The 20,411-nt window shown below is 49.2% G+C and overlaps 1 protein-coding gene across 1 annotated transcript in view; it reads left to right on the top strand.

Annotated features, from left to right (window-relative positions):
* Positions 1-19,425, top strand: part of LOC149344179 (uncharacterized) — a 65,292-nt gene extending 45,867 nt beyond the window's left edge. The window contains exons 15-16 of the mRNA XM_089546200.1: positions 5,342-5,471; positions 15,999-19,425. Of these exons, the coding sequence (XP_089402326.1) occupies positions 5,342-5,471; positions 15,999-17,658 (1,790 nt within the window). The 3' untranslated portion in view covers positions 17,659-19,425. The remainder of the gene's footprint in view (positions 1-5,341; positions 5,472-15,998) is intronic.
* Positions 19,426-20,411: the final 986 nt, after the last annotated feature.

The following is a 20,411-nucleotide window of genomic DNA, read 5'->3' as shown; positions in this document are numbered from 1 at the left end:
ATACTGTATTTACACGATTGCAAGCCGACCCCTCGCCACCCCCCACCCCCCAATCTTTATTTTAACAAAGTTTTTGCTGAACTGACTACAGTAGAACCCCGTTGATACGTTTTTCACCGGACCGGGAAAAAAAAACGTAACAGCCGGGAAAACGCAACAGTGAGGAAAGCACCGAAAATTAATGAAAACAGTGCAGCTTTGACTTGAAACAATTTATTTTGGCAAATTGACCCTAGGACTTTAAAAAATCGAGAATGGTGGATTGCAGTTTCTTTTGCTCGCTGGAAAGAACAACGCGTTTCTCAATAGCAAAGGCCGCATTGCTGTCAGCGTTGCTTTGCGGTGCGGCCATACCGCATGCAGCAGTGCTGTGCAGTTCACGCGCTCACTGCAGTCCATGCTGAAGCGACGTTGTGCACAGCGTCAAGCACTGAAATGTTCATAGGCTGCTCGCCGCGCTGCTCCGCGTAGGCCGCCCTGACTGCCTGTCGACTGCATTTAGTACGTCCAGCTTTTCCTCAAGGGGAAGCGCCTTCCGCTTACGCAACGCTATCACGCCATCAAAGCACGATAAAGATGTTGCGACTGAGAGAAGGATGAAAAGGAAATTGCACGGGCCTGCCTACTGGCTCCAGCCGAGCCACCACCGCTGCCAAGTGCAGATAGAGGAGAGTTAAAAGATAAAAAGAAAGAGTGCAAGAAAAGAAAATACGCGCGTCGCAACAACTGCGTCCGCCGAAGCGGACGCTGGCTGAGAAAAACAGATAAGAGACCGCAGCCGCGCCTCCTCGTCACCACCTCCCACGATAAAGATCGTGGCATTCGGCGTTCGCGAGGCAGATAGCCATCTAGTGGCGGCCTCTCCAACTCGCCTGCGGCTTCTCGCAGCCAGTTCCATAGCCAAGCCTGGCCAAGACTCGTCAAAAATCAAAATGGCAGTTGGCGCGCATTGCCCGGGCGGGTTCGGGGAGCCCGGTTGCGACGTATCATGCGGGATCGTTTCCTCGAGTACGACGTAACAGCGGGGTTCCCAATACATTGGATCCTATGGAAGCTATGCCGGGACCCGAAGAAAACGACGCAACAGCCGGGAAAACGCACCAGTGAGGAACGTAACAGCGGGGTTCTACTGTACCGTATTTACCCAATTCCAACGCGCCCCCCGATTCCAACACGCACCCAATTTACGGCACCAAAAAAAATAAAAAATTTCAAGCCTCGATTCTAACGCGCGCCCGATATTGGTAATAAAAAAAAACTACAAGCCCCGCTTCTAACGTGCATGTGACTTCCACGAATGAAAATAATTTGCAACCGTTTCTATATTTTAAGCAGAGATGCGGGTGAAAAAACCGTGATTTTTGTCGTTAAAGTTGATTTTGTATTTTCTTGCGTTTTGTATTCCCCCAAGCTTCTTCTTTTATGTATAACAAAAAATCAAAGCCGATAATCAATGGGAAGTTAGTAAAAAATGCAATTAAAGCACTCGCGGTGGCTCGTGAAAGTGCGAATTTGACCGAATTTCGGGAACGTGGCATTTCACTCCTCGGTGTTGCCCGCTCTTGAATTTTCGCGAGTAAGTAGGCCTACCCATCTTCTACCAGAAGCCACTTCGGCAGCGGCGCATTCTTGATAAAAATATGAAAAAAAGATTGTTTCCCGCCCGAGTCAAGCGTCGCGACTGGCCCTTCAAAATCACGTGGTACGATCGGAGCCCTTCCATTGGCTACGAGCATTCCACCGCACGGTCGGACGCAGACGCTCTTCGTTCTGCCGCCACCGAGACGTGAACCAACGCTTCTGCCCGGGTTTTTCTTCTTTCTCCACTATGGATGTGACAGAGAAACGAGATTTTCGTTCACGCAAGTTCCTGACAAAGCATCAGTATAAAGGAAGACGCCCCAAGCGCAAGCGGAGAGCTCCGGTGACGGGAGGTTCGTCTGCTGCTTGGCGTAACTGCGGCAACGGCGATGCACCATTTGGATCCTTCAAGCTTCTTGCGGAGCATCCATGACTTTGTCAGTGCATCTGAGCGAAAGATAAAGATGTTCGACGGCCAAAAGAAGCGTAAAAACGAGCGCTGAAGCGCTGTTATCTGTGAGATCAGCATGATGCACGACCTCACCAGCGGCGCGGCGTGCCCTGCCTACGGACGATGTAATCTCTGTCAGAGAATCGGCTGCAAAACAGAAAGGACTCTCATCGCTTTTGGAACTTTACCGCCGAAATGACGCGTTTCCGACAACCGTTGTTTCATCAACATAGTCTTCGAGCCGCGTATCTCGATCGTGCAAAGGCAGTGATGAGGCGTCCGCCCGCAGCAGTGCATGGGATACCGTCGCCGTGAACATGGTCCGTGGTCGCTGAGCACGCGACCAATGACAAGCGCCACACCGGTTGAAAACGGCTCCTGCGACGTAGAAAACGATGAGCAAACGTGCTCCCATGTTTGCCAGCAGTTAGTGAGCTCCCACATCGCATAATGGCGATGACGATGGGCAGCTATGGGGCAGTTTCGGTTTGCACTCGAATCCAACGCGCATGCGATTTTGAGATGTATTTTCCCCGAAAAAAGGTGCGCGTTGGAATTGGGTAAATACAGTACTAGTCCTCACAAGTGCTGCTGCGGACCCACAGCACGTACAACGACATCGCATAGAACAGCTGCACACAGTTTTCAGGGATGCTCACTTTCAACGTCTGTTTGGAAAGCTTCATCTCCAGCCAGAAACGTTCCCGACTTAGGCCCTCGAAAACCTCGGCGCTTGGAGTCGCGTACGAAAATTTAGGCACGCCGCAGTCGTAACTGCCGCACTTCTCGGCCACGTCGAATTTCCGACCTGCCGCACGCTTGCTGTGTTCGAGAGCAAACTCCCAGCCGTGCAGCTATTAAAGGGGCTGCGAAACACTGCTCGGGGGGATACCAGCTATACTTCAGGTGGATTCTTTATGTCACACAGATGCTGACTTAAAAAGAACTACAGGAATCGATGCACAGGAACGGGAGTTATTCAGTGAAGAAATTTCAAAATATAACCAAACAAAACGCTGCCCTCAACTCGATTTTGGCGGGGCTTCCCGCTCCTGTTACGCTGTCCCGATGACGACACCTGGCGCAACCAATCTAAACAGCCAGCCAGAGCACGTCGCGGAAGTTTGTACTCCATGGTTGCCTGCTCTCTGTTACTCGTTCTTGCTGAGACTGGCAGCGTCGTTTCCATGCCAGAGCCCCTGGTGGTGTATTTTTATTTTGCTTGCTTTGCAGGGCTTTTATCTAAGACAAACAAGTTGTTTTCGTTGATCTAATATAAAACGCAGACAGGTGACAAAATGTGTCTCTATTTATTCACACAATTTGCAGTATATTTACTGTTTGTCCAATCATCAAGCTTGCGCCAGGTGATGTCATATCTGCTGCTAAAACCCGCTACTCTGTGGCGACACCATCAGAGCCATGAATTTGTTTTTAGGAGGACATTAAAATATTAAAAAACGGAATATGCGCGGTACTACCGAAGCTAATACCACCATTATAACTCACTGTATGCGATCAACAGGCAAAGCAGTCAACTAAAATTGTGTTTCTGGGCCCCTTTAAGTGCTTGTCCATCAAGTTAAAACAGCAACGCTCGGCGGCAAAGCCACAAACCACGATGAACTAACGCGTTACCGCAGATCCCGGCACTTGACAGCAACAAAAAAAGACTGGAGCTGGTGATGCTGATGGCGATATGTATAGCGAAAGCTCGCGGCGGAGGAAAACGTTGATGATGATGATGAGCTTGGCCTCGGGCGCCCTCCGTGGGCGGCGTCTGGAAGCTCCTGTGCGCGTGTGTGACCTCCGCGATCAAGCGCCCGTTGCACGCAGCTGGAGCTGATCGCGGAGGCCTCGGCGCGTGCATTTCGAAGGCTACTCCCGCGTGGGTCGTGGAAAGTTTCGGTGCGGCCCTTACACGGATCTTTTTTTTTTAAAATATTTTCTTCAGGAAAACGGGGTGCGGCCCGTACACAAGTGCGTTTATGCGGTATGTTCAATTTTGCGAGTCGAAAAATTTCCAGAAATTTTACCCCGTGTAATAGGCGCACCCCGAACTTTGAGCCGGATTTTCTGGAAAAAAAGTGCACCTATTATGCGAGTAAATACGGTACGTTCAGCCTTCCACTGCGCAAGTTAGGAGGTGCTGAACGCCGTCTGCTCTTCAGTTTTGAAGGCAAAGAGGAGGCCTTCAGCTTAGTTCGGGCCTTCGAACAGAAAATGTTGGTCATTGACTTCCAGGAAGAAAGTGTGTGGTCACGGAATTTTTAGGAACAACAAAAGAAAGATAACCTCACTAGTCGACTGCTTCTTGAATCAGTCTGCCTTATTGCCTCGTGACTTTTATTAGTTAAAACTTTGGTTAATTAGAACTGCATTGGCGAAAGGGTGATCCCACTAGTCAGCTGCTTCCGGATTGAGCGTACCTTATTGCCTGTTCACTTTTGTCAGTTAAAAACTTTGGTTAATTAGATCTGCATTGGCATCGCCTTGCATTTCTTATTAACGAGCTTTTATTGTGCGCAGTTTCAAGGTTCTGATAGATAAAAGTTACGTAGGCTGTATATAAGCGGTCACTGCGAAACAGCCACAGATGCTCATGTATACTGCAGCTTCACCTATTCTGGAATTCTCCGTGAACTGTGTAAGCTGCCCTGAACATAAGTCAGCGTTTGCATGCGTAAGAAAGAAGAAAATGCAAAAAAAAAATGGTTTTAGCTAACTATCTTTGCCACTAACTATCTTTGCCACCGCCTGGGGTTCTTTAACGTGCACTGACATCGCACAGCACACGGGCCTCTAGAATTTCACCTTCATTGAAATTCAGCCCCCGCGGCCGGGATCGAACCCGCATCCCGAAAGACGCGGGTGCGATCCCGGCCGCGGGGGCTGAATTTCGATGGAGACTAAATTCTGGAGGCCCGTGTACTATGCGATGTGAGTACACGTTAAAGAATCCCAGGGGGTCGAAATTTCCGGAGCCCTTCACTAAGGCGTCCCCATAGCCTGAGTTGCTTCGGGACGTTAAACCCCAATAAACCAAACCAATTCAGTTATTACCTGTTCTCTTTTTTAAATAGCGCTAACTAGGTGCATTGGTCCCTGCCAGTTGTGTGTGTGGGTGTTTTGGATTCTAAAATGTGTGACAGAACAAGACAGTAGGGCATCTGTTTGCCAAGAAGGGTCGTCGTAGAACTGGGGGGTGGGTTCAGAAACATAGCTTTGAGCATGAACATTGTCTTCTTGTAGTTAGTTTGGGTTGGTGGTGCTTAATTGCGCACTTCGCTCTTTCTCCTGGTGTGCCAGTGATGGACGACGACTACGAGTCGGAGAGCGACGGTGGCTACGGCACCCGGCGAGCGGCCACCAAGCAGGTCAACTACCGAGAGCTCTCGTCAGATGATGAAGACGCTCCTCCCAGCACCAAGAAGAGCAAGTGAGTGTGGCAGCAATTTAATTATTTATTCAACATACCACTAAGGCCCTCCTTCAAGGGTATTACATAAAGGAGGGGGGTCAGTGTAAAAAAATACTATGTGTATAAGGAACATTATTAACATGCAAAAGAACTGTAAACAGGCTAGGTATAATATGGAAAATAATTAAGCGCAACAGAGTAAACAAATAAGGAGGCAATAGAAAACTACCGTATTTACTCGATTCTAAGCACCCCCTTTTTTTCACGATCGTGATGCCCAAAGTGAGAGGGCGTGCTTAGATTCGAAAAATCTAAACTGAACCCCCCGCCCCCCCCCCCCCCCCCCCCGGGCCCCTCTTTTCGTGGCGAAATCTCGATGAAACGGGCGCGAGAAAAAACATTTTATTTAGGAAACATTCAAAAGAAAAATAGCTGCAGACAGTTCTGTGCCGCCATCTGTCTTGTAGTGTCAGAACGCAGCAACACAAAAAGCGCCGTGGACGCCGCTGTCCTTGCTTCGGCGAGCGCGGCCTCGCCCGCTTATCTGTTTTTTCAGCAGCGTCCGCTCCTGTGGCGGAGGCGCTCCGGTGGGGGACGTGCATCTTATCTTTTCTCTTTATCTTTCTTCTGATCTTTTAACTCTCCTCTGTCTGCACTTGGCAGCGGTGGTGGCTTGGCTCGAGCCAGTAGGCAGGCCCGTGCAATTTCCTTTTCATCCTTCTCTCAGTCACAACAACAACAACGCGCAGGCCGCGCCTCCTCGGGACTCCGACTGCACAGGCTCGACGAAAAAGAGCAAGTGCACTTGGCGGCCTCGGCAACGCTCTCTTCCGCGCAAAAAAGGGGGTGCTTAGATTCGCATGCAAAGTTTTTTTTCAGAAATTTTTTTCCGAAAATAGGGGGGGTGCTTAGAATCGCGAAAATACGGTACAGTAAAAGCTCATTAATTCGAAATCACTTAATTCGAACCGCCGGTTAATTCGAACTGATGCCCGGGTCCCTGCAAAGCCCTATGTATATCAATGGGCCAGAACGCCCGATAATTCGAACATACCGGTACTCACGTCGGTTAATTCGAACTAGGAGCCGGCAGCCGACATTGCTTCTCGTAAATAGAAGTCGCCTCGTAACGAGTGCAATGCATTGAAATGTTTTTGTTTTTTTTAATATGAACAGCGATGAGAATAAATAAGCCAGCGCGCATTTTTGCACGCACGAGGCGAGCCGCCAATTTCCTTGCTGGAGCCTCCGGCGTTGTTGTTGTTGCGACTGAGGGAAGGATTAAAAGGAAAGTGCACGGGCCTGCCGATTGGCTCAGGCCGAGCGATCACCGCTGCCGCGTGCAGATAGAGGAGAGTTCAGAGATAAGAGGAAAGAAAGAAAAGAAAAGACGCACGTACGCCGCAGCGGACGCTGGCTGAAAAAACAGATAAGCGGCCGAAGCCGCGCTCGCTCATCGCTCGCTGCACACCACTCTCCGGCGCATGCCGAAGCTGGTTTTCTCTGACGCGCGGGCGCCGCCGCCGCCGATGCTCCGGAGCAAGCCGTTTCAGGTTTTCGTTGCGCTGAGGCGGCTGCGATCGGTGGAATGCACGAGTAGTCTTGTCGCATTTTGCATCAGCTTGCTCGTTTGTGTGGTGTCTCGCCGCTGACGTCTCATCGACTGTGCCGATCATGGCGAGCCGTGGAAAGTACTCGGCAAAGGATTTAAAGACTAAAGTTGAAATATTGCAGGCGGTCGAACGTGGTCTCTTAACGAAGACAGCGATTGCCGAGAAGTATGGCATCAAAAAAAGCACGTTGTCTACCTACATCAAGAACAAGGACTCTATCATCGATGCTTACCAAAAGGAGATTGAGCCCTCGCGGAAAAGACTTCGGACGTCGGCTCACCCCGAGATGGAGACTGCTGTCATTACGTGGATAAAGGATGTTCGCAGCAGGAATATTCCATTAAGTGTACCCATAATTGCTGCGAAGGCAGCGGACTTCGCCGACCAAATGGGCATCAGCGACTTCAATGCATCGGAAGGTTGGCTGTCTCGTTTTAAGGCCCGCCACGGGCTGACGTTTAAGAACGTCTGCGGAGAGGCAGCCGCAGTCGACAAAGAAACCTGCGAAAATTGGGTCTCAGGTGAATTGAAGGAGTACCTTGCCGATTACCCGCTCAGCGATGTTTTCAATGCTGATGAAACCACACTTTATTTTAAGTTGCTCCCAAACAAGACTGTGAGCTATAAAGGTGATACGTGCTCGGGCGGAAAGCGAAGCAAGGAAAGAGTTACCGTGCTAGTGGGTGATGTATGTCTTGTAGTTTCGTTTTGCCCTGTATATTTATAATTGTGTTTAATTTTTGCCTGGTATCACGTGTTGTTTTTAATTTATTCTTCCTATTTGCTTAATCTATTGGTTTTGCCCCCCTTACTCAATGCCCTTCTGGGCCCTGTAAGGTATTTTGAATAAATAAATAAATAAATAGTGTGCGCGAATGTGACGGGCACGGAACGGTGCCGCTTGCTCGTGATAGGCAAAGCAGCGAAGCCTCGTTGCTTTAAAGGCGTGAAGACTCTCCCTGTTGAGTACACTTCGAACAAGAAGTCGTGGATGACGCGAGCAATATTCACGGACTGGTTGCGCACACTAGACAGAAAGTTCGCGGCACAGAATAGAAATATTCTTTTGTTCATCGACAACTGTTCGGCGCATTGTGACATCAACGGACTAAAGGCGATTCGTCTGGCACTTTTGCCAAAAAACACTACTGCTGTGCTGCAGCCTATGGACCTCGGGATTATTAAAAATCTAAAGACTCTGTACAGGCACCACCTCCTAGAGCGGATTCTTGTATGCATGGAAAGCGGGAAGCCGTATGATGTCAACCTGCTCGGAGCTTGCCACATGCTGGCAACATCGTGGAACGCCGTCAAGGCAGACACTATCGCTAACTGTTTCCGCAAGTGTGGCTTCAGTGAAACCACAGAAGCCTGCTGTGTCACAGCCGACTTGGATGTTCAAGTGGATCAAGGTGATGGCTCCATCGTGCTGGACCCTGCCTACTCTGTTTTATCGGAGGGTGTGGACTTCGAGAGCTTTGTCGACGTAGACAACAGCGTGGAGACAACGGGGCCTTTAACTGACGCCGAGATTATCGAGGCTGCGTCCAGTCAGCAGCAAGACTCACGCGCGGCGAGCACACCTGACAGCGACGACGAGTCCAACAAAGAGGACGATCCGTTGCCTCCTCCGAGCGCATGTGAAGCAGCATCGGGACTCGATCTGGCTGCGCGCTATTTCTCCACCGATGAGAATTCGGATGCTGCGCTGGAGATGTTGGGCAAGCTGCAGACAATGCTTCTCGAGTCGCGGCGAAGAAAGCGCAAACAAATGCAAATCACCGATTATTTTTCATGTTGATATGCTTCGATCATTATTCTTTTGTTAATAAACATGTTTTTGAAGCATAAATAGTGTCATATTTCATCATTAAGCCTGACGCTTACGTGGGTACATTTATCATTAGTTCCAGGCGCATAAATTGATTGGATATCTTTATTTCCTTTGGTGTTTGGACTCGCATGATTTTAATACCCGCAATCGCCGACCTCAAAGAGTAGTAGTGCGTATTCCTCGATAACGATCCCAGATATGGCTATTTTGGCTTCGGCCCTAGCAGCCAAATGCAATGGCCATTTTTTTTTTTTTTTTTGCCGCCCGCTCGTTAATTCAAACTCCGCTTAATTCGAACAATTTTTCAGTCCCCCACGAGTTCAAATTAACGAGCTTTTACTGTAGTACGACGCAAATTATAGGCTTAAAGAAGACTGTAAGGCATAACAGAAATCTACTACAGTGTACGTGTAAGGCACAAAAAGAACAGAAGTAAACGTGAAAGTATAGCAAACGGGAAAAAAACCATTTCAGATGCCAACGTCGCTGCGGATGAGATCAGGAAATGAGGAGGTGTTAGATTCAATGGCTATGTGCGCAGGTAAATTGTTCCAAATACCTTGTGTCTTCTTTGCAGAGTAGGTTTGAGGAAGCCAACATGAAATTTATCAATTAAAAAGGCAGCCAGGTTGCTGTCTAAAAATGGTTTTAACTTGAATTCAAACTCGGCTTGAAAGGAAAACAGTGGCGATGATGACAACAAAAAGGCTCTCATGTAGGTACATACAGTAATCTTATGCGGGCTCATCGGGTTGTACTATCGGGGACAAAAGTTTGCGGGACGCAAGTTCTTGGAAAAACGTTTTATGTAGCTCTACCTCGCTACCCAGTCGCCTGATACTGTATGAAGGTATTGAAAGCCTAAATGCTCCTTCCTCTGATAACAGTGCCAGGCAACTGTGTAGCGAGGTGAAGCTACAATAAACGTTTTTCCGTGAGCTCGCCCCCCCCGCAAACTTTTGTCCCCGATAGTACATCCTTTTGGAAAACATCGCCCACAGATAGTTAACAAGATCACTCGTGGCTGTGCATTTCTCTTTTGGCCTTAAACTGGAGATTTATTTTGCCAATGGTGTCTTACTTTTTTTTTTTTTTTGCTTCATAGTTATTAGCACTTGCAGTGGCCTTTTCTTCGAAAAGCGATTGTTATAGTTGGGTGCATATTTGGTGGGTGCAATCACAAATTTGTGCAGTTACTGGAATCTAGTGCTTGTGACCAATAAGTAAGTATATGGGATATATTATCATGAGCATGCTATTTAACTGAATTTCATGTGCTGCAAGCTGAGCATGGCAGATTTCATGCCTAGTCAGTTAATTTGAGAGCTGAATAATCAGGTACTCCGAAGTTACGCCAGAATGGACTTTTGTGCGCTCCAATGCACTTTTAACTACATTTCACTGATATCATAACTGAGGGCCAATCGGCATTCATTAAACAGGAGTCGAAAGTGTCCATTTAACAGAAATAAAAACAAGCTTGAGCACGCCGTAGAACGCCACTACAGCATTTATCAAAATTGCCAACTTTGGTATTGAAACAGACATGAGATGTACACGTCAATCACAGACAAATGAAAGTCCTGAGATCTGCCGCGTTTTCGTGTGCATGTCTCAGATGCGGAGGCTGCCAAGAGACTGACACTACTGCATCTTCGAGTGCATTAAAAAAAAATCTCCACCTTGCGAGAAAAGCACTACATCGAGAACAAAATTTTATATGTCTAATTACAAGCCATATATGATGGAGCGTGCCTGTAAGCAACTTGGAAGGCTCTGAATTCTAGCGGCAGAGTCGTCATTAGCGGGCAGTGAGTGCGGTACCACGTCTTCACATATTCGCAGTGCGTTATAAAAACGTCACCTTGTGGGAAAAAAGAAAACTACATCGGAAGCGAAACTTCGGTTCTTTGACTACAAGCCAGACGCGCAGCGTACCTGTAAGCGGCACGCAAGGTTCCAAAATCTGTGCACAAAGTCATCGTTAGTGGGCTGGCTAACGATGCTCAGTGGGCGCGGTAAGGAAAGAATTAATTATTCAGTCAAATTGTTTAGTGTATAGCCCAGTTTATTGTGCTGCTCTCTCGTGTTCATGTTGTCATGTTTGACGCTAGCGAGGGTGTTAATTGCTTTTTTCCTCCGTGTTGTGCGTGTTGTTTCAGGTGAAGGGTAGTGGCCGCTGTAAGTATGAACGGTGCCCGTTTCGCACCTTTCTGCTGCATTCGCTACACAGTGGTGGTGCTCCAGAAGTACAGTGGTAACTTTGCCCAAGTTACCACTGTGTAAATCGTATAAGTCGACTGCACCCCACCAGTCAAAAAAGAAAGATGTATGCCTCCACTGTGTTCTTTGACATGTGGTTCTTCACGATTCCGTGCTTGCTCAACTTCCCTTCGTCGACTTCTCACAGAGTCGCAAACTTTTCATTTAACGTTCTTATCGTATTTACTCACATGATTTGTGTGTGCTTAGTTTATTACCCTAGTTTAGAAAAACAAACAAAAATAAAATGAAATTCTCGCACCGTTTACACTCCCTCCTGGGCCAAACCACCAGCACGCATGCGGTTTCACGGAAGACAGGCTTTGGAAGATCGGTGCAGCCGCATTGCCGTGTGCAGCTGGGAAAGTTTTCTTTTTTACAAATAAAGTGACCACTCAAAAACATATATGCGCGAGGGAAATGCGCAGAATATAACCAGCCCCTATATATAGCGTTCATAGATTGTGAGAAAGCATTCGACTCAGTGGAAACCTCAGCAGTCATGCTGGCACTGCGGAATCAGGGTGTAGAAGAGTGTTATGTGAAAATATTGGAAGATATTTATAACGATTGCACACCTACCATAGTCTTCCATAAAGTCAGCAATAAAATTCCAATAAGGAAAGGTGTCAGGCAGGGAGACACGATCTCGCCTATGCTATTCACTGCCTGCTTACAGGAGATATTCCGTGGCCTGAAATGGGAACAGTTGGGGATAAGAGTTAATGGAGAATACCTAAGTAATTTGCGATTTGCTGATGACATTGCCTTGCTAAGTCACTCAGGACAAGAACTGCAAAGCATGATCAACGAATTGGACAGGCAGAACAGAACGGTGAGGCTAAAAATTAACATGCAGAAAACCAAAGTAATGTTCAACAGCCTAGCAAGGGAACTGCAGTTTGCAATTGGTAGCCAGGTGTTGGAAGTAGTAAGAGAATATGTCTATTTAGGGCAGGTAGTAACCGCAGATCCAGATCATGAGAGGGAAATAACTAGAAGAATAAGAATGGGGTAGAGCGCATATGGCAGGTTATCTCAGATCATGAATGGCAGTTTACCAATATCCCTCAAGCGAAAAGTATACAACAGGTGTATCTTACCGGTACTCACCTATGGGGCAGAAACGTGGAGGCTAACAGAGAGGGTTCAGCTTAAGTTAAGGACAACACGGCGAGCTATGCAAAGAAAAATGATAGGTGTAACGTTAAGAGATCGGAAGCGGGCGGAGTGGGTGAGGGAACAAACGCGGGTTAATGACATCTTAGTTGAAATCAAGAGGAAGAAATGGGCTTGGGCAGGGCATGTAATGCGAATGCAAGATAACCGCTGGTCCTTAAAGGTGCACTGAAGAGGAATCTGAACTCATCTTTTTGCCGCGGGAACTCAATCTACACGTTCTGAGCATTCTTAGAAACTTCGATTTATTGCCCTGTGTGGCTGATTTTCCTAATTAAAGAATTAACGTCCGGCTCCCGCCATTTTTTTTTAATTCTCCCTCGTACAGTGGGCGGAGTCGACCAACGCATGGAGTGCCTTGCAGCCAGCTCCGTGGAGGCTTTGCTTTCGCTTTATTTTGTTTTTTAGGTTTCCGTGAATAAATAGTTTCATTCGCAGATAATATAGCCACAAAATAAGCCCGCAGAAATAAAAATACGCGCGGACTATTTGCTTCTACGGACTACTATGTATTACTCCGCCGATGGCAGAGCGGCAAGCCGCCACGGGACTGGCTGAAAGGCACTCCACGCGTTGGTCGACTCCGCCCGCTGTACAGTGAAACCTCGTTAAACCGTAGTTGGCCGGAACCCGGAAAAAGTACGTACTAAACGGTAGTACCGCTTAACAGGAGTAGCATAAAATCGCCCACTTACCTACCAAAAAACAAAACCAGAGATCAGTAGTAGTTGAAAGAAGGAAAAAAAACATGCAGCCTTTATTTTGCACTGAAAAAGTCGGCAATCTTCGTTTGACGCCGCGGTGTTCTGGCAGCGACAACAGCAGCCTCAAACTCATTTAGGCCGCGAGCCAGCTTCTCGGCCAGTCCAATTTTTTCAGCGAACAGCCGCATCACGTTTACAGCGCGCGCAGCCTCTGCCACTGTTGGGCCCAAATCACCCTCACTTTCCACGTCGTCCTCATCACTGTCATTACTGTCCGGCGCGCAGGCACGAAAGTAGCGCGGGGAGGAGGTGAAGCGGGCGCGGCTTTGGCCGCTTATCTGTTCTTTCAGCCAGCGTCGGCTTCGCGGTTGTTGCCGCGACACGCGTCTTATCTTTTCTCTTTATCTTTCCTCTGATCTTTTAACTCTCCTCTATCTGCACTAGGCAGCGGTGGTGGCTCGGCTGAGCCAGTAGGCAGGGTGCAATTTCCTTTCACCCTTCTCTCAGTCGCAACAAAACAGCAACAAAACAGCAACAAGCAGCGCACGACTGCTGCGACACAACAAAGCACAAAAAAAAAAGACGCCAGCTGCTTCGGCCGCCGCTAACCTCGCTTCCCTCGCCCTTTCTCTCGCTGCTGATGACGATGACCATACCGATCGCCTATGAGCAGTACAGTAGCGCCGCTCGTGGCAGTATTTTTTTCTTTTTGCTCTCGGCGCACCGGCTTTGCGGGCTGCGGAGTGAAGTCGAATTAACCGACGCACGACAAAATTTGTTCGAATTAACTAGAGTTTCGCCCCATAGACTCTTATGTATAATTGTAGGGACCTCGCGTGCGCGTCGAGTTATCCGATTTTCCGAATTATGGCCTCCGCGATGGGCTCCGGCGGCTCGCCGTCGCGGAGGCCACGGGTAGTTATTGCTGCCGCGGCAATAAAACCCCCAAAGATGGCGCTAGTTGTATGATTACCAACTTTGGCGCCAATTTGTCATTAGAACCGTCCTTTGGGTCGGTGCTACCGGCGTGAATTCGTCACGCGCGAGTGCGACGAAAAGTGAAAATGGTACGTGCTAACCGATACGACCGCGATAAGCTGGTACGGTTTATGCGGATGCAAAATGCATTATGTTCAATGGGTGCTCAGTCGGGGACTTGACTTCACTACTTTTAAAACGAAAGTACTGTTTAAGCGGGTACGTTTTAACGAGGTTTTACTGTACGAGGGAGAATTTAAAAGAAAAGGCGGGAGCCCGACGTTAATTCGATTTAATTAGGAAAATCAGCCACACAGGGCAATAAATCGAAGTTTCTAAGAATGCTCGGAACGTGCAGATTCAGTTCCCGCGGCAAAAAGACGAGTTCAGATTCCTCTTCAGTGCACCTTTAAGGGTAACGGAGTGGATTCCAAGACAAGGCAAGCGTAGCAGTGGACGGCAGAAAATTAGGTGGGCGGATGAGATTAAGAAGTTTGCGGGAATATGGTGGCCGCGGCTAGCGAAGGACAGGGTTAATTGGAGAGACATGGGAGAGGCCTTTGCCCTGCAGTGGGCGTAGTCAGGCTCATGATGATGATGATGAACATAGCTTCACCTAGGTCATGGGCAGTATGCGCCTCGTGCCAGTGCCCATTCCTGGTAGGGTACATGGAGTTCCATGTGTGAAAAAAAAAAAGAAACAAGTACTTCTAAATGGCCTCTGCTTAAAAAAAAAAAATTTGAATTGCAAACAATATATCAGGCTCGCTCGTGCTAACGGTCGCTTTCTCGGACAAACAGTTGTAAACGCAAACTTCTGGTAGCCTGCGGCACGCACCTGAATTTGAATGTACCAAACAGTTTGCTACTTGTTTACCGTTTGTTTACTGACAGCCAGCCGAGCAGTATGTGAGGGAGCTGTTTTATCGCCTTCTAATGGCCTTCTATCTCCATTTGCCTCTGACTACTGGCTTTGTGATTGTGCCAGTGAGCATTTATTGCTACATAATGGGGTGGCCGAAGCGGAGGGGTTAGGTGTGTGTCGACTTATATTTGGAATCAACTTTTTTTTTTTGGCCAGTGAGGGTTGCTGCTAGTTGGGAGGTTGATGGAAGGTCGATTTCGGGCATGCGTACGTATGTAAGCCTGAAATCGGAAAGTGCCTGATAATGCCACCTCACTAAATAAACAAGTAAATACGGCACTAGTTCCCATGGGATGGCATCGTGGAGCAATGAGATGCACAGCGATGCAATCAAGTGGAGGTAAAAGGCGACAGAATGGCACATCCTCCACTCCTTCAACACTCGTGCGCAGCCTGGCTCACTATCCTGTGAAGCAGCCCTCTGGTTTCAGATTCGGCACAGCTTACACTCCAGAGATTACAAGTTTGGATGCAAAAATGCACTGGGCTCAGCCAACCATAATGTTGCCGAGTATTTCCGTGCAGTGCATCAGAAACATGCAGACATACTGACGCGTCCCCTCACCCTTGTGTTTTTGATGGGATGTGCAAAGTTGCTCAGCATTGCCATGCCTTGTGGACTGTCAGTATGCCACATCCTGTTGCCAAGGTACTCATGCTGGTAGAAACACCGCAACTTATTTTGCAACTTTTGATTCCTACATGGATTGGCCAAACCATGTGAATTGTCTCATGGCTCAACTACCTTGGTGCAAGAGAACAGGCATTGTTTTCGTCGTGAGCTCCGTGCTAAAGAGTACCGTTCTACAAAAGATTGTTAGAGGCATAGTCACAACACTGCTCAGATATATGAGAGGGACTGTTTGTTGTCTTCCTTGGGCCTGATTGGATGAAAGAGCTCCACTTTTCACAGTGCTGCAAAAAGCTTGCGAGACTAAGTATAGTCCATGTGCGCAGTGAGGATCGTGGTATCGGAACATTGTAAGCAGAGTTACATGGTGGGTCGTGACCTTGAATGACCCCAATCTTTTTTGTGTGTGTCTGTTTCAGTTCCAGGCGGCGGCGGGCCAAGAGCGGCTCGGAGGACAGTGACAAGGAGTGGCGCTGCAGCAAGAAACGGAAAGGCCGAGTGCGGCGCACCTGGCGGGCCAGCTCCAGCTCGGAAGAAGAGGCCGAGTTCACGGACGAGGAGAGCTCGGACGAGAAGCGCAAGCGCAGCAGGAGTGGCGGCCGGCGTCAGCCTCCTTCCGAAGAGGAGGGGCCCAGTGAGGAGGAGGAGAGCAGCGCCGAGGAGGAGAAGAAGAAGAAGAAGGCTCAGAAGCCAGAGAAGAAGAGCAGGAAGCACGAGACGAAGCCAGTGCCGCAGAAGTTGAAGAAGCGGTTGCCAAGCAGCTCGGAAGAGGAAACGGAGGAGACCGAGAGCGAGGAGGAAGAGGATGAGGAGAGCAGTGATGCCGCTTCCGATGATGGAGACAAAAAGTTTGCCAAGAACCGCCGCATAATTAGATCCGATGATGAGAGCGAAGATGAGGGGAAGCAAGCGAAGGCGGAAGAGACTAAGGAGAGTGCAGAGAGCAAGGAGGCAGAAGAGCCAGCTTCTGGCAAGGAAGCAGCTGATGCAGGCAAGCCAGCAGCTGTCTCTACCGAGTCTGCACCTGCTACAACAAAGCCAACCCCCACCAAGCGTGTTCCTTCCCAGCCTGTCCCACCCCAGGATAGCACTCCCGTCGAAGCAAACAGCAGGCGACCAGCTGTGCCAAGGCAGGACTCGCCTAGCTTGAGCCGGCGACTGCTCACGGTGCCAGAAGTTTCCCACAGTGCTTCGTCTTCTCCGTCTCGGGTGGGGGGCGATGAGAAGGGGTTCCCAGATGATGAAGAGGAGGAGGACTCCAAGGGCTTTCCACCCGAGGAGGAAGACCTGGAGGAGAAAGGGTTTCCGGAAGAGCCTCCACTGCCCCAGCAAGTGCCACCAGCCGGGAGCAGCCGGGGCAGTGCACCACCGCCCGGGCACTTCCCACCAGTGCGGCCACCATACCCTTACATGGGTCCCCGGCCACCATACGGGCCTCAGGACCCATACGGTGACTGCGTGCCCATGGACGGGGTCTACGGGAGGCCACTCGCACCCGCAGCAGTGGACCCATACACACGAGGATCACCCAGCCCACCCCAGTTCACCAGCCTTGATGGCCCTCTTCCTCCGCACCCACCGCCACCTCCCGGTCGGGGCCGCCAATTGACGCCCCTGGACGGGGGTCATTACCGGGACCAGTACCGGCCTCCTGACACTTACCAACCACCTCCCGGTTACTACGGTGGAGGACCACCGCCGCCTGCAGGCCCACCTGGTCCTTACAGGTACCCGCATCATCACCCACCTCCACCTCCGGGTTACCAGCATCCACCACCGCCTCCAGGGTACTACAACCGGCCACCTGGCTACTATGGGCCACCCCCGCCAGGTGAAGGGGGCTACGGTCCTCCCCCTCCTCATCCTCCCCCTGGTGGTTCCTACCCGGAAGGGCACCCTGACCCACCAGCCCAGTGGGCGGGGGCTGGTCCCCCACCACCCCCCGGTGCCACCCCACAGGGCCAGGACGGTGGCTTCACCATCACCAACATCCTCCGCCAGAGGAACGCTGCCGACGGAGGCGAAGAAGACGAGCTGAAGAGTGTCACAGACATTGTCTCATACATCACCCAGGAGTAGTGACACACTCCCTGTGCGGGGATTGCACCTCTTTGGTGGGTGCTTGGCTTTCCATTTTTTGCTTGGGTCGCCAAATGGAGCCTGCATTCGTGCTGCAGTTTTCTGTCTTAACTTTGGACTCATTGAGGAGCTGTGTGTGCGTGTGTTGATAGCCGGCTAGTGTTTCAGCTTTCATCGCTGGTGCGGACACACAGCTGAAGTGGAGTGTGCTTATGGGGTGGAAGGACTGTTGTGTGTGTGTGCGCATGTGTGGCTCACGTGCTGTTGCACAGTGGCCGTTTTGTCACTGTCCGGGCACTGGGCCGTGTTGAGAAATGTTGCTGTGCTGTACTCGTGACGATTTTGAAGGGAGGAGTTTGGAAGGGTGGTTGGGGACCTTTACTTCCCTGGGTTTTGCCAGTGGCCGCCTTCCTCTAGGTGAGCTCTTGTAACCATGAGAAGAATAATGAACTGAGACAGCAGGGTGAAGATGAAACGTGTGTTGAGATCATGTAAGAAAATTCACAGAGCTCACACCGAGCAGCATCATTGCCACACACAAGCCGTGGCATCTGCACTGTGTCCAGACTTACAGCTCCACACAAGGCAAGGGAAAAAGTTGCTAAGCAGGAAAGTCGGTTCAAGGAAAGAGGTAGTAGTATAGTGAATTATTTTTGTTCCTCTTTTTGAAGGGGGAAAGGGGAGTCATGCAGATTCTACGGCTTGCGTGTTGCTACTTAAGAAAAAAAAAAGGTTTTGGCCCTGGCTACCTTTCACATTTTTTTCTGCTTTTCAGAAGGCACTGCATGTTTTTATCACAATTCATTGCTTCTTCGCGATATTGAAGTCAAACTGTAACCACAGTTTCAGAGCGCGGTCTCATGCTTCAGTGTGACTCGCCTTATTTAGAACAAAAGAAAGCTATCATGACGTTGCACCACTGAAGCGGTGGCAGCCTACCCAATTTGTGCTTCTGTCGCTCTACAGCACTGCTTCAGCAAGCGCCTGCAGATTGTGTACATACCATCTTTCCTTAAGTTATGCATACTTTTATTTTATTAGGTGCAGAAGCGTCGCTGTTGTTATTAGTCCACGTCACGGGTAGCCAGCATTGCTTCAGTGCTGAATTTCAGTGGAATGCCACAAGCACTGCTAAGGAAAATGTGCAAACCTCAATTAATGCCCCACAGAGCACTGCCAGCTACCTGCGAAGTGCACTACGGGCGTCAGCAGTCTGTCTCTCTTGAGTGTCGTGAGGCGTTCGGATATAGCTCATATGTGGGGATGTGTGTGTGTGTGTATGTGTGTGCTGCTTTTAGTGCATTGTGTATGTCAATTCAGCAGCTTGTGCAGCAAATTGCCTTTCCTTTACCACATATGCACTTCAGTTTTTTTTTTTTTTTTTTTCAAATCATAAAACAGAACACATTGAAAGCAATTGAATTTTTCCCTCTTCCGCAATCCATCCTCACCAACCTAATCTTGTTCTTGGTGGGCATCTGGCAGCAAGAACAGTGGAAAGGGGGAGACATGGGTTTTCTGGGGGAAAGGGCAGCATACATCTCATATCTTTAATTGTGGTGTCAGGCGCGTGTGATGGCCTCCGGGGTGGTCACAGATTGACTCCACATTGTACAGCCATTTCATCTCCATCGACGACAAGGTTTGGTCATGGTCGCTTTGGCGGGTTTCTCACTGCTCGCTGCTGTAAGAAAGCTTTTTGTACATAGGCGTCTCGTGCAAATGTGTAACCGAAGGCATGTCATTAAAAGAGAACATCTTTTTTTATCTGCTGTGTGTTGTGTCACTCTGCTTGTACTATGCTTGTGTCACTTTTGGGAAGAAAATTGTAAAAACTTGTCACTGAGTGTAAGCAGACATAAGGCTTTTGAATTTTGAATGTGTCATGACAGCCACCATCAACATGCATGCCTTACTCGATTGTACTGCTGAGCTATGAGTACTGTTACGGCCCAATGAAATACAAATGGAGAGATGCGATTCATACACAAACTAAAAATTGGCAATGGCTTAGCTCAGCTATGCCAGGATATGCTTAGCAAGAGGTACCTTGGCGTCTCCGCTTGACAAGACGTTCTTCTCTTTATTCGGGCGTCTCCGCCGCTCAAAGCAAATATAAATTGTAAAGAAAGCCCTGCTGCGGAGCGAGGCCCCTGCTCCACAGCAACAAGCCACCCGCCTGGCGGAAGCTGCGAGGAGTCGAGACCTTTTTGCCTGCTTCTAATCGCGGAGGTCCCGCGGCGCCCTTCGCCCAGGCCTGGGTGCCGGGGAGTAGGGGGCCTCTTTATCAGGTGGAAAATAAAGTTGGTATCATCATGGTCGCAGCCGGAAGCTTTGCCCTCTCCTCCCCACCACCCTCCCGCTTGCGTCGGCAGCGCGGAGGGACCGAGTGGGTGGGGCCGGCGGAGGAGCGCCGACATTTAAAGGCACGAAGACGAGTAAATTCATAATTTGACTACAGATAACTCGGCTTCCACAAACGCATTAAATAAATTTTTGCTGGAGGATATTTGTGAATCGGCCACTGAGGAGAAATTGAAGTTGGCTTGTATCGATAAATTACCCGCTCCTGATTACAAAAACGCCACTCATACTGACAGCAAAGCTCTTGTAACGTCGAAAAGAGCAAGAACCCAAATACAGGTATCGCCGCCACAGGCCAAACTCGCAAGTACAAGCGTGATGACGTCGCAGGACAAGACAGTGTTGCTAGAACTAATGGTTGTAGCAACACTGGGACACGAGAAGCCGCG

The sequence above is a fragment of the Amblyomma mixtum genome, chromosome 5, assembly GCF_055824585.1.
Source record: "Amblyomma mixtum isolate Tamu chromosome 5, ASM5582458v1, whole genome shotgun sequence".
Taxonomy (NCBI): Eukaryota; Metazoa; Arthropoda; class Arachnida; order Ixodida; family Ixodidae; genus Amblyomma; species Amblyomma mixtum.
The sequence above is the reverse complement of the archived record's forward strand: the minus strand, read 5'-3'. Positions and strand labels throughout refer to the sequence as shown.